At 45.8% G+C, this 14698-nt stretch overlaps 1 protein-coding gene across 2 annotated transcripts in view; it reads left to right on the top strand.

The window, feature by feature from the left end:
- hmces (5-hydroxymethylcytosine binding, ES cell specific) overlaps positions 1-12823 on the top strand; it is a 30248-nt gene extending 17425 nt beyond the window's left edge. For both annotated transcript variants that reach the window (XM_048606602.1, XM_020520807.2), the window contains exons 5-7: positions 4220-4368; positions 6055-6247; positions 11625-12823. In XM_048606602.1, the coding sequence (XP_048462559.1) occupies positions 4220-4368; positions 6055-6247; positions 11625-11816 (534 nt within the window). In that variant the 3' untranslated portion in view covers positions 11817-12823. The remainder of the gene's footprint in view (positions 1-4219; positions 4369-6054; positions 6248-11624) is intronic.
- Positions 12824-14698: the final 1875 nt, after the last annotated feature.

Consider the following 14698-nt stretch of genomic DNA (forward strand, 5'->3'; position numbering starts at 1 on the left):
TGCAAAACAAACGTTACCAAACGACAGAGAGACAGTGTTCCTCTTTGTTTCCTTCTGAAAAAACAAGATGTAATTTTGCTGAGTGAGTTCCTGCAATCAGCTTTTAACCTGAATCAGTTATTTTGCTGTGATTAATGTAACCAAGTTCAGCTGGGGATTGTTCTAGTGTCAGCCTATTTCCAAGACTGTAATCAGAGAGTGAGAGAGAGGTTCCTGATTAGCTCAATGTGTTTAACCAGAGAGAGAGAGAGAGAGAGAAGAGTTGGGGAAATGGTGAACAAAGACTGCTATCTGTCTGTGTATGCAGTACAGGAAATCTAACGTACTGCTTTAAAGACCATTGCTCCAACACACTGCACCAGCCAGCTCCTGGTCTGATGCAGGACTACATGCTGAGAGATGCAGTAAACCTTAAGGCAGCTGTCACCAAAGCGCAGTGGGGAAAGACCACCGTCAAAATGTCTTTCTGTCAGAATCTATCAAGAGTCTGTTACATTTCGACATCTCCTCGCAGCCTTAATGGGAACGTAAATAATTTGCTTCCATGTTTAGAAAATGCCTTTTCTTTTTGTTAGAACTGAATTGAATCTCTAATAAGGAATTTTCGGCAACATCTGAACGGAACTGTTTTGCACTTGTTATTTTTTTAATAATTTGTGATTCAAGCATACTAAAAGCATGTTCCTGCACTGCACAGTGCGTTTCATAAAGCAAGACACCCTAGGTGTTGTTCCCAGACCACGCAGCATTAATGGTGTCAGTGATTTGAGGAATGAGTGTCACTCCTGCACAAGGGATATGTAATGTCATTCAGGATCACAGAAACGTTACAGCGCAGAATGAGGCTATTCAGCCCATCCTGCAGATTCTGGTTAATCTACTTCGTGCCGATCTCCTGCCCTTGTCCCATATCCATGCAAATTATTTCTATCCAAATAACAAACTAATGCCCCTTTTCAGTGCCTCAACTGAACCTGACCCCACATTTCCAGACAGTGCGTCCCAGACTCAGCTACTCGCTGAGTGGAAAAAGTTTTATTCTTATGTTACCTTTGCTTCATTTCCTCATGGCCTGTGCTTCTATTTTATTTTGTGACCCATAAATTCCAGTGCAGCCTAACTAAGAATGAATGTATCAGAGAGTATTGCCACCTGCCTCTTACAGCCTTCTGCCCTGAGCTCTTCTGCTCTCCACCTCTGTTTTGAAAGGACCCCTGTCGATCCTGGTCTAATCCTGTGCGTGGGGCTGATGCCAAAGGGCTGGGAGCGCTGTTCTGTGTTCACCTGCAGTGCGTGCCTTTATCTGTTCCCTGTATCGTTGCTTGTCAATGCAATGGGTGCTCAGTGAGCTGTAAATATCCCTGTCAACATTTCACCTTGGTTTGTTTCAGATCCAGGCCCAGCTTGTCTCCCTCTGATGCTCTCTTTGTCTCTTATTCTTTACCTTCCTCGATCTCTTTTACCCACCTTCTTTGCAGGACTCTGTTTCCATTTAAATTGCTTTAAGATGACAGAAATGGTAAGAATAGGTCAGGGGTAAGAGAGAGACACTGTGCTGAGGTTGGTAAGGCGATATGGGGGAGTGCTACTGTGTTGAACCTTGTGTTGACCTGACTGACAATGTGAGTAAGGGGTGGTAATGTTGCTCTTTCCCAATTACGACAGAAAATAATAAATTGTACGTTTTGGAAAAACACCAGCAATGTTCCTGTAAACACTTGGTGGAGCACGGGCCTAGCTGGAAGTGCAACCTTCTTTTGTATGTCTTCTTTTGCAAACCCACCACCCAGTCACCCATTAAAGTAAGGGTGAGGAAAGATCGACGGGCTAAATCGAAATGGAATGGGAAGAGGGGTATGATGTTCCCCAGTCCCCGTGGTGCTGATGTAATGCAACAGTTGTTCATTACAGAACAAGATCCTGTGCTAGCAGTTGGTCATAGCCTAGTGGCACTCGAGCTAAACTGTTAATCTGGAGTCCCAAATATGTTCTGGGTACTATGTTCGAATCCTACCAAGGCAGACAGTGAAATTTGAATTCAGTCAAAATCTGGAATTAAGAATCTATAACTGACCATGAAACCATTATCAATTGTTGGAAAATCTCGTTGAGTTTCACTAAATGCCCTTTAGGGAAGGAAACTGCCACCCTTACCCAGTCTGGCCTACACGTGACTCCAGACCCACAGCAATGTGGTTGACTCTCAAGTGGTGTCTGATTTGGTCCAGCAAATCAAGCCACTTGGTTCAAGGGTTGTTGGGGACAGCCAATAAATGCTGGCCTAGCTCCCGATGCCCACATCCTGAAGAGGGTAGAGAGGAAAGGGCTTGGATACCTGTAGCAAAATACTGCAGTTGCTGGAAATCTGAAATAAAAACACACAATGCTGGAGAAACTCCACAGATCTGGCAGCATCTGTGGAGAGAGAAATGATTTTGAGTCCGGTATCTGAATTCTGAAGAAGATTCCTATCAGACTTGAAACAATAACTCTGTTTCTCTCTGTGCACAGATGTTGCCAGACCTGCTGAGTTTCTCCTGCATTTCCTGGTTCAGTTCTGAGGTGTTCAGTTTTTATATCTGAGCACTTGTACTTCGATTCTAGAGTCATAGAGCTGGACAGCAAAGAAACGGACCCTTCGGTCCAACTTGTCCATGCTGACCAGATATTCTAAACTAATCTAGGCCCATTTGCCTGCATTTGGCCCATGTCCCTCTAAATCCTTCCTATTCATATACCCATCCAGATGCCTTTTAAATGTTGTCATTGTACCAGCCTCCACCACTTCCTCTGGCAGCTCATTCCATACACGCACCACTCTCTGCGTGAAAATGTTGCCCTTCAGATCCCTTTCAAGTCTTTCTCCTTTCACCTTAAACCTATGCGCTCTAGTTTTGGACTCTCCTACCCTGAGGAAAAGACCTTGACTATTCACCCTGTCCGTGCCCCTCATGATTTTATAAACCCCTATAAGTTCACCCCTCAGCCTCTGATACTCCAGAGAAAACAGCCCCTGTTTCTCTGTGTCTCTTTTCTTTCATTCATGTGATCTGAGCTTCGCCAACATTTGTTGCCCATCCGTAATTGCCCTTGAACTGAGTAGCTTTGCCATTTCAGAGGGCACTGGACCCATTTCAGAGAGCATTTAAGAGTAAACGTGGGTCTGGAGTCACAAGTAGGCCAGAGCAGGTAAGGATGGTAGATTTCTTGCCCTAAAGGACATGAGTGAACCAGATGGGATTTTAACTGCAATGGTTACTGATGTTTTCTATCCTGTACATTGGGGAAGTGGTTGTGGAATGGTAATGTCACTGCACTCATCATCCAGAGCTTCAGATCTGGGCTCAAACCACACCAAGGCAGCTGGTGGACTTCAATATTTAAGTTTGGTCTTGTACAACTAGTCTCAGTAATGGGGACAATGATTTTCCTCCCTAAAGGACATGAGTGAACTAGACTGATTTTTACAACAATCAGCATGTGCTCCCACTATGGTCAGTTCTCGGGGAGCGAACAGGAGTCAATTTGTTCACAAGTTGGAAGACAATATAAAATAACTGTTCATAAATACAGTGAACCATTTGTATGTTGGAACTTTAAAATTGACAAATTCCAGCGTAGAATCTTGTCCATAAGAGCGGATTTTATTTTCCCCTTTATTCATTAACGTGAAGAAAGCGTCGCTGGCTCAGCAGCATTTATTGTCCATCCCTAATTGCCCAGAGGGCAGTTCAGTGTCAACCACATTGCTGTGGGTCTGGAGTCACATGTAGGCCAGACCGGGTAAGGATGGCAGTTTCCTTCCCTAAAGGACATTAGTGAACCAGATGGGGTTTTCCCGACAATCAACGATGGATTCACGGTCATCATTAGATTTTTAATTCCAGATGTTTATTGAATCTGCCGTGGCGGGATTCAAACCCAGGTCCCCAGAACGTTATCTGGGTCTCTGGATTATAACAGTCCAGCGATAATACCAATAGGCCATTGTCTCCCCATATTCGTGGAACATTTGTAAATCCTAGACCGCCTGTGTATGTTCCAGATTTTAAATTCCAGGTTTTATATTTATTGATTTCGCATTTCATCTCCTGCTGTGGTGGGATTCGAACCCATATCCCTAGAAGATTAGATTGGGATTCTACATTACTGAGTCCAGTGATATAGCCACAGATCCCTGGTGAATTAACCTTTTCTGTGTCTGTAAATATTGCTTCAGGAAGGTGAGGAAGAGTGGAAGGGTCGAAGACTGCTCACTATGGCTGGGCTGTTTGACCACTGGAAGCCACCAGGAGGCGGTGATGAGCTTTACACCTACACTGTCATCACAGTGGAAGCTTCCAAAGCCATGGACTGGATCCACGACAGGTGTGTGAACCGCAAACCTACAGGAGACTTTTGATGTAGGATTGGGGGAGTGGGCAATGTATAGGTTCTGTCATCCCTCTGTTTTCTGTAGGTGTCCCTACTGTTGAAGAGTATAAATTAACAATTGTAACCTCAGCCCCAGACCAGGAGACTGTACTCAGTCCGGGACATATCCCTTACTACCATCTGGTGTCTGACTCCATTTGAGCTCTTCTGTCTATACAGATAATGTACGGTTAACTAATCATTTTGCAAATTCTAAAATCCAAATTCATCAAAAGGTCCTTGCTGACCCAACGAGTGAAAAATAAACTGGAAATCTGGCAACAGTTGAGAAGTTTCTTTTCTCCAAGGTAGGGATACCTCCTGACTGGGTTGGGCCTGGGAAAATTGGATAATAACCATTGGTGGCCATTACTCCAGACTTGCTAGTGTTACACAAGGCTGCGTCTGGGTTGGGCAGCTGGCGAAACAGTGGCGTAGTGGTAATGGTGCCAGACTAGCAATGCTGTGGAGACAGTGGTTCAAATCTCAACATGGGCTGCTGATTAATTTATCGCTGTTCAATTAGTGTATAAATCTACAATTGCAGGGTAACCTCAGTAAAGATGAGGATGATACTATCGCTGAGTCCATCCAGTTTACTAGTGCCCATTAGGGAAGAAAATCTGCCGTCTGTAGTGATTGTAACGAGGTCAGCCAGGTGAACCTTTATAGAATCTGAGTTCCCTGATTGGAGCTGTTAACCCACTCAAATCAGGGAGCCCTGGCTGACAGATATAAACAGGAGTGTCAGAGGTTTTGTTCACTCTGAGGGAGCTGGGTCAGTGTTTTGGACTCTCCACGTGTAAATAAAGGGTGACCTGGTGACTGGGATACCAGCCTCTGTGCAGTTATTCTTGGTCTGGTCTATATGTGACTCCAGACCCACAGTTGACTGTTAACTTTGATATGGCCTGCCCACTCCGTTCAAGGGACGCTTGGAGATTGGCAGCAGTTTCTAGCCTTGCCAGAGTTACCCCCATCTCATGGAAAAATAATAAAACTAAAAAAGGAGGTTTCAGGTGGTTTTCTCTCTTTTGAGGTTGAGTTGGTCCCATGTTCTTTGAGTCTTTGGTGTAAGTCAGTTCTCTGTGGCAAAGACATCCTGCTGTCATCTTGAATCCTAGCCTGCCCTGTTCCCCTGCCATCTCCATGATTGTTGACTTGTCCTGGCTCCTGGTTAAACAATGTCTCTGAAATGTAGGAAATGGGAGCAGGAGTAGGCCATTTGGCCCTTAGAGCCTGTTATGCCATTCAGTGTGATCATGGCTGATCGTCCAACTCCGTCCCCTGTTCCCACTTTCATCCCATGCCCTTTGATCCCTTTTGTCCTCAGAACCATATCGAACTCCTTCTTTGAAAATGCTCTGGCCTTAAATGCTTTCTATGGCAGATTTTTATCCTTGTCTCTTCATGGTCTCATCTCTCCTGAACTCTGCGTTCCTCCAGCCATCTCCTCAAACTCCAGACTCCTTGCGCCGTCCTGATTTTACGCACTCTGTCTGGATCGGCCATGTGCCCAGTTCTGGACCTCCTTCCCTGCACCTCTGTCTCTCCAGCTCGTATTCCGACATCACAGCAACACTTTGCGTTTTAACTGGTCTCCCTTTCTTTCTCTCTCTCTCTCACGTTGCTCCCTGGTAGAATGCCGGCAATTCTGGATGGAGAGGAGGCTGTGAAGATGTGGTTGGATTATGGACAGGTTCCAGCCATGGAAGCTCTCAAACTGATCCACTCAACAGAAAGTATCGCGCTCCACCCGGTCTCCACTGTGGTTAACAATTCCAGAAACGACTTCCTGGACTGTATCAAACCCATTGAACTGGGAGTTAAGAAGGTAACAGTGTTATTTGAAGAAAAATTGTGATAAATTGAAATGACTGCCCCTGCTATCAGAAAGACATTGTGAAACTTTGAAAGGGTTAGGAAGAGATTTACAAGGATGTTCCCGGGGTTGGAGGGTTTGAGCCATAGGGAGAGGCTGGGGCTATTTTCCCTGGAGCACCGGAGGCTGAGGGGTGACCTTATAGAGTTTTATAAAATCATGAGGGGCATGGATAGGGTGAATAGTCAAGGTCTTTTTCCCCAGGATAGGGGAGTCCAAAACTAGAGGGCGTATTAGGGTGAGAGGGGAATAATTTAAAAGGGATCTGAGGGGTAGCATTTTCACGCAGAGTGTGGCACGTGTATGGAATGAGCTGCCAGAGGAAGTGGTGGAGGCTGGTACAATTACACCATTTAAAAGGCATCTGGATGGGTACATGAATAGGAAGGGTTTAGAGGGATATGGGCCAAATGCTGGCAAATGGGACTAAATTAATTTAGGATATCTGGTCGGCCTGGACAAGTTGGACTGAAGGGTCTGTTTCCATGCTGTATAACTCTATGACTCTGTTGCAGAAGTGGAGAGTGCATGTTTGTAATTTTAATTTTCGAGTGTTTTTGTTTCTCTTTCATAGCCCCCTTCTCCTGCCGCAGCTCCCCAATTTTTCTGAACCTCTTAACTCTTTCTAAGAATCAGAATCCCTACAGTGCAGAAAGAGCTCATTCGGCCCATCGGTACTGCACCAACCATCCCAACAACTCCACATTGGCAAATCCACCTATCCTGCACCTCTTTGGACTGTGGGAGGGAACCAGAGCAACTGGAAAAAAACTCACGCAGACAGTTGCCCGAGGGTGGAATCGAACCTGGATCCCTGGCACCGTGAGGCAGCAGTGCTAACCACTGGGCCACCATGCTGAGGGACTTAGTCTGAGCTCGTGGCCTTTTCTAATACCTTGCTTATTCTCCAGATATGGTGCGCCCTATTTAACTGTAGACTGCATCACAGTTGCCATTGCCATTCTCTGCTGCTGTAGATCATAGAACATAGAACATTACAGCGCAGTACAGGCCCTTCGGCCCTCGATGTTGCGCCGAACTGTGAAACCAATCTGAAGCCCATCTAACCTAAACTATTCCATTATCATCCATATGTTTATCCAATGTACTGCAGCTTTATTTTCTCTTCATGGATGCAGGATATTGAGGAACATTGCAATGAGGCCTCTCCCTCCAGGATGACCACCTGCCTCCCCTGTGTCTCACAGCCCACACTTCCCTCTGCCTCCCAGATGTTTAGCCTAGGCACATGGGTCCCCGCTCCCTGCAAACTTCTGGTCAGATTTCGAGATTGGCAGCCCCTTGCTGCCCATTAGAGTTTGCTGACAACGTATCTACTCAGGTCCAGGATGTCTAAGGGATTGGGTAGGGAGTGGGGCCGAAAGGTGCCGGGCACTGTCCTTTAATACAGAACCATTTATTTTTTTAAAATTATTTCATGGGACGTGGGCATTGCTGGCTGGGCCCAGCATTTCTTGCCCGTCCCTAGTTGCCCCTTGAGAAGGTGGTGCTGAGCTGCCTTCTTGAACCGCTACAGACCACACCTGTGGCTGGACCCACAGTGCCATTAGGAAGTGAATTCCAGGATTTTGACCCAATGATGGTGAAGGAACGGCGATATATTTCCAAGTCAGGATGGTGAGTGGCTTGGAGAGGAACTTGCAGGGGGTGGTGTTCCCATGTATCTGCTGCCCTTGTCCTTCTAGATGGAAGTGGTTGTGAGTTTGAAAGTTGCTGTCTGAGTATCTTTAGCGATTTTATTTTGCAGTGGATGCAGTGCTATGGATGTGGTATATTTGGACTTTCAGAAAGCATGGCTGGTTGATTAGCACATTAGAAATGTTTGGGATTGATGGGTTAGAAGTTGGCTGAAAGATGGTGCAGCCTAGGGATCTTTGGTGAGTGCATCATGTAGACGGATGGTATACACTGCTGTGACTGCGCAGGGATTTTGAAGGGAGTCAATGTTGACAGGGTGGGAATCTCTCATGTTTTTGCCACTTCCACCCTCCAATTTGCGCGCACACATGTGAAATGAGAGAGAAATAAGCCATTCAGCCCCTCAAGCCTGCTTTGCCATTCAAAAATCCTGAACAGTCTTGACAAGGTGGACTTGAAAAGGATGTTTGTACTTTGAGTCCATCCAGAACTGGGGGAACATTGATTTAGAATTAAGCGTCGCCCTAAAATGACTGGCACAGTGACTCAATGGTTAGCACTGCTGCTTCACAGCACCAGAGGTTCCACCCTCAGGTGACTGTGTGGAGTTTGCACATTCTCCCTGTGTCTGCATGGGTTTCCTCTGGGTGCTCCGGTTTCCTCCCACAGTCCAAAGATGTGCAGGTTAGGTGGATTCGCCATGTTACATTGCCCCATAATATCCAAAGATGTGCAGGTTAGGTGGATTGGCCATGCTAAATTGCCCGTAGTGTTCAGGGGTGTACAGGCTAGGTGGATTAGCCATGGAATATGTGGGGTTACAGGGCTAGGGTAGGTGGCTATGTCTGTGTGGGATCTCCTTTGGAGGGTTGGTGCAGACTCGACAGGCCGAATGACCTCTTCCCACACTGTGGAGTTTCTTTGATTCGAGCAGGATAGAGTTGGGAAATTTTCTTCTTGATGGTTGAGCAGCTTTGGAGCTCTGCGCTTCGGAAGGTGTTTGAGGTGGGTTATTTAGTATTCTTAAAGCAGAGGTGGCTGAATTCTTACTTGACAGTGAATCGAGTGTCAGTGATGGTCAATGGAAATTCGAAACACAGAGCGATCAGCCACAATCTGATTGAAAGGTGCGGCAGGCTCAAGGGAGAGGGGGAGCCCGAATGGCCTGCTTACGTTTCTATTTTGTACATTCAAAGAGATCTTTGATTCCTCTGATAAACGTTTGTAAAACCAAAAGCTGAGGACGAGATGTATTTGAATGCTGCAGTAATTGGTTTCCTAGCAGAGCAGGACTGAGGTATAAATGTGTTGGGGTTTTTTGTTGGAGAGGGTGAGGCTGGTTGCAGTTTTATTTTCTCTCTCTTTCTCTGTTCGGTGATTGTGAAAACGTGGCTCAACAGTGTCATCTTGTGGTAAATACTTGTGCCTCGTCTTCCCGTGGAAATAGAAAGTCGTCGTCTGGTGCAGTGGAAGAATTTACCAAACAAAGGAATATATTTGCAGGACACTGCCTTTAATTTGTGCCTTTAAAGAGCCTTTATTTTAAAAAAAAAAGTAATTGAGCCAACTACAATTTTTGCACACTTTAAACCATGAGATTAATTTATTTGACAAGTACATGTCCCCAGCTTTCAGTCTAAAATTGTTTTTCATAAGTGCAGTTGGCAGCACAATTAAGGTTTATTAAGCAGCGATTCCAGACAAAATAGATTTGAGCTGTTTTTAGGTGATGATTGCATGCACTTTTACTTCTGCCCCTGTTAAATGGTTTGTTTTTTGCATGGCTGCTTGAGACATAACGGTTCTCAAAATTTTCAATACATTCAGCCTCTGAAGTTGGCTCTGTACAAGAAAGAAGCATATAGCTTAACTGCATCTTTTGCTTTTTAAATTCATTCCTGGGATGTGAGCATCCCTGGCTCTGCTGTAATTAATGCCCATCCTTCATTTCCCAGAGTTAAAACTTAACCACATTGCTGTGGGCCTGGGGTCACACGTTGGTCTCGACCAGGTAAGGATGGCAGATTTCTCTCCCTAATTGACGTGTGTGAACCAGGCGGGTTTTTACAACGATTGATGATGATTTATGGTCACCATGAGGGAAACAATGTGCTGTTGTGGTAATGTTCCTGGGATGAGTATAATCTACAGCCCCAGGTTAATGTTCTGGGGAAATGGGTTCAAATCTCACCACGGCAGGTAGTGAAATTTGAATTTGATAAAAATCTGGAATTAAAAAGCTGGCCTAATAGTGACCATATAACTATTGCTGTTTGTTGAAAAAGCCCATTGGTCCTTCCCATTTTGGAGAGGAAATCCTTACCTGGTCTGGCCTACCTGTGAATCCATACCCACAGCAATGTGATTGATTCTAAATTGTCTTGTGGATAGCTCAGGATGTATAATAAATGCTGGCCTCCCCAGCAATGCCCACATTCCCTAAGAACAGATTCCCCTCTGTTATCGGGCTTATGAACAGACCTCTCATATATTAGAATTGATCTTTCTCTGCACCTTCTCTGTAGCTGTAACACTACATTCTGCATTCTGTTCTATTACCGTGACGTGCTTATTTAAGGTATGATTTGTCTGGTTAGCACTCAACAATACTTTTCACTGTATCTCAGTACATGTGACAATTGGAGCTGGAGGAGCACAGCAGGCCAGGCAGTGTCAGAGGAGCAGGAAAGTTGAAGTTTTGAGTTGGGACCCTTCTTCAGAAATATGTGAACATCCTTCCTGTTTACCCTGTCTCATCCTCTTAGAATTTTACACGTTTCTCTGAGATTCTACCCCCCACCTTTCATTCTTTGAAACTCCAGTGAATATGGTACTAACTGATCCATAGAGTCATTCGCACGGAAACAGACCCTTCGGTCCAACCATGTTCCCAAACTAAACTAGTTCCACCTGCCTGCGCTTGGCCCATATCCCTCCAAACCGTTCCTATTCATGTACCTCTCCAAATGTCTTTTAAACATTGTAACTGTACCTTCATCCACCACTTCCTCAGGAAGTTCATTCCAACACAAGCCACTCTGTGTAAACAAAAAAAAAAGTTGCTGTCATGTCCTTTTTAAATCTTTCTCCTTTTGCCTTAAAATATGCCCCTTAGCCTTGAACTCCCCTGCCCTGGGGAAAAGACTTTTGCTATTTAGCCTATACATGCGCCTCATGATATTTTTAAACCTCTATAAGGTCACTGCTCAACCTCCTATGCTCCAGTGAAAAAAGTCCCAGCCTGTCCTTATAACTCAAAGCATCCATTCGCAGCAAATCCTGGTATATCATTTCTGCATCCTGTTCAATTTCATAATATCCTTCATCTAACAAGGTGACCAGAACTGTAGACAGTACTTGTCACAAATGGCCTGTACAACCTCTTTGTATATTATATATGAGCCTGTATTCTTGTTTTTGAAAAAACATTTCCAGATCCAAATGTTGGTTTAAAAAATCCCCAGAAGTGATATAGGCATAGCAGTGAGTTTGGTGTTCTGTATTCTGAGGAAGGGTCACCGGACCCGAAACGTTAACTCTGATTTTATTGTCTTCACAGATGCTGCCAGACCTGCTGAGCTTTTCCAGCAACTTCTGTTTTCGTTCCTGATTTACAGCATCCGCAGTTCTTTTGAGTTTTTTTTATTTAGTGTTCTGTGTGTTTCTGCAGGAGATCAAACCCACCGCCAGCAGTAAGCTAATGATGAACTGGCTACAAAACTCTCCGAAGAAGGAAGAAGCCGGCTCTGGGAACCAGCAAACTGTGAAAGTGGAGACGCCGAAGAAGAGCAGCGTGGGACTGATGCAGATGTGGCTTCAGAAAACAGAGGAGCCCTCGGCCAAGAAGATACGCACCAGCTGAGGCCCAGCTCCAAGGGAGGGGCATAGGGGACCAGGACCGGGTGGAGCTGTTCCCATCCATTATCACATGTCTGTTCCGACTAGCTTGCGTTGTTGGTTTTATTTTTAGTTCGTTTCAAAGTTCGAGTTCTGATGTTGTGCATTTGTCTATAACTGTTTGAAAGGGGGTGGAGGGGAGGGAAATGTGATTGGGCCGAAATGAAGAAAGATCTGACTGCCCCACCTCCCCCGTGCAGAAGTGATGGGGCCCGGGGTTCAGGGAAGGGGCAGGGTCTTGGTTTTGACACAGGTTTGTTGGGTGACTCTCTCTAACTGGTGCAGGGGCTGGGACACGAGTATTTACAGGGGGAGTGGGGTAGAAACTGCCCTGAGAGTGGGGGGGCAGGAGTGTGTGAGGGGCACGTCTGGAACAAGCGTTGCCTTGGCTGTGTTTGTGGGAAGTGGAGGAGGGAGAGGTCGCCCCAGTTTTCACTGTTCCTGGTGTGCAATCAGAGCTCTGCCTCGAATCCAAGGAGCAGAAGGTCACCTTCTGCGTTCGGGATAGCCACTCTGGAGTGGGGGAACGGGAGCAATGCAGGGATTTGCTAATCCCACTGCATTCCAGATCATTGGGTCAGAACTCTCTCTCAGAACCCCCTCCTCGACCCTGGGTCCCAGGCTCTCTCTCAGCCCATTGCTTCACACGTTGGCGAGCAAGGCATTTTTGGGGGAAACTGCATTTCTCACGTTGGAAGGACACCCCCACTGCCCTGCACTTATGACAAACATTAAATGCAGACTCTTCTCTTCAGGCCCACTTGCATTCCCCCCCTCCCTCCCCCCAATCCTCCGAATGTTATCCCTCTCTCCAGGCGGTAGCTCTCTCCCAGGACCTACTGCCTGTTTCAGCCAATGGTTCCTGTTTCTTGACAGTGAAGTTCAGGCATTTCCTGTTTTGCTATTGTAATGCTTTCTGAACAGCTGTATTAGTAATTGTACAGCAACAATAATTAAAACTAAATAAACGTCTGCATGTGCCCTTAATTGTCTGATATACTCAAGCATGCTCGTGCTGGGAAAGGGATTTGTGAAATTTAAAGAGGGACAGATTTGGAATTATAGAGGGCACTGGGAAAGGGAAAACCGGATTATGACAAGGGACTACTGAGTGGAATAGTGCTGGATGCTAGTATATTGTTTGGGTAAGTTGTTCCAGTATCGTCTCTCGCTCCAGTACTGACCGCCTGCTCCTCAGAATGTCTCTCCCTGTAGCTATAAATGGCAGCTGGATGAGTTGATTGGCCAGCCCATGTGTTCTCAACTTTTCTTTGGGGGTGGCACGAGAGAGGCTGCATTTGATGCCAAGGCAAGTTTTGACAGGAGTCTGGCATCGAGGATGTCTGGGAGATCTCTACACCTGCAAAGGGGACGATGGCTGTGGTTGTTCATCTCAGCTTCTTGACATCTCTGCAGGAGTTCCTCCTTGGCCAACCATCTTCAGCTGCTTCATCGATGACCTTCTCTCCATCATAAGGTCAGAAGTGGGGATACTCACTGACGACTGCACAATGTTCAGCATCATCTGCGACTCCTCAGGTACTAAAGGAGTTCAAATGTGTACCAGGACCTAGCTAGCATCCAGACTTGGCTTGTTAAATGAGGAATAACATTTGCACTGCACAAGTGCCAGGGAATGACAAAACTGAATCTAACCATTGCCTCTTGACATTGAATGATATTACCATCACTGAATGATATGATATTACCATCACTGAATGCACCATCAACATTATGAAAGCTACCCTTAACCAGAAACTCAACTGGAGCAGTTATATCATTACAGCAGCTCAAATAAGAGCAAAATACTGCTGATGCTGGAAATCTGAAACAAACACAGGCAAGACATTTTAAAAAAAAACTCGGCAGGACCTTTTGGAGACAGAATCAGAGTTAATGTTTCGAGTACAATGTGACTGAAGAACCTCTTGCTCCACAGATGTTGCTGAGTTTCTTCAGCAATTTCTGTAAATCGTGCGGCTACAAGGAAAGAAAGCCTCAGATTCTGAGATGAATTATCCGCCAGTAGAGCAGGAGGAGATGTAATGGGCCTTCCTGCTCCTCTGATGCTGCTTGGCCTGCTGTGTTCATCCAGCTCTACACCTTGTTATCTCAGATTCTCCAGCATCTGCAGTTCCTACTATCTCGGAGATGTAATGTCACTGGACCAGTAATCCAGAGGTCCAAGCCAGTGTTCAGAGGGCATGGATTCGAATCCCACCACTAATCCCCTTTCTAGGGGAAAGAAATATCTGCCATCCTCACCTGGTCTGGCCTACATGTGACTCCAGAGCCACAGCAATTTGGTTGACTGTAAAGCTGCTCTCTGAGAAATTAGCACAAGGGTTGAAGATTTTAATAATGTACTTGCCTTCCCAAAAGCCCATCCACCATCAAAGGAGTACGATAGAGTATCTTCCACTTTATTGGCTGTGGCTTCAACGTTCAAAAAATAACTTGACACAATTCAGGACACAGCAGGCTGCTTGATTGGCACCACATCAACCACCTTCAACATTCACTGTCTTCACCATCAATTCTCAGTGTGTACTATCTCGCTCAGGCTCCTTGAACAGCACCTTCCAAATCTGAAACCTTTACTGTCAAGAAGGACAAGGGCAGCAGATACATGGGAACACCATTCCGTCCAAGTTCCCCTCCAAGCCCCTCACCATCCTGACTTGGAAACATATCGCCGTTCCTTCACTGTCACTGGGTCAAAATCCTGGAATTCCCTCCCTAATGGCATTGTGGGTCCACCACATGGACATGGACTGCAGCGGTTCAAGAGGGCAGCTCCCCACCACCACCACCTCGAGGGCTGCTCCCCGCCACCACCACCACCTC

Source organism: Rhincodon typus, chromosome 16, assembly GCF_021869965.1.
Source record: "Rhincodon typus isolate 14 chromosome 16, sRhiTyp1.1, whole genome shotgun sequence".
NCBI classification, from domain to species: domain Eukaryota; kingdom Metazoa; phylum Chordata; class Chondrichthyes; order Orectolobiformes; family Rhincodontidae; genus Rhincodon; species Rhincodon typus.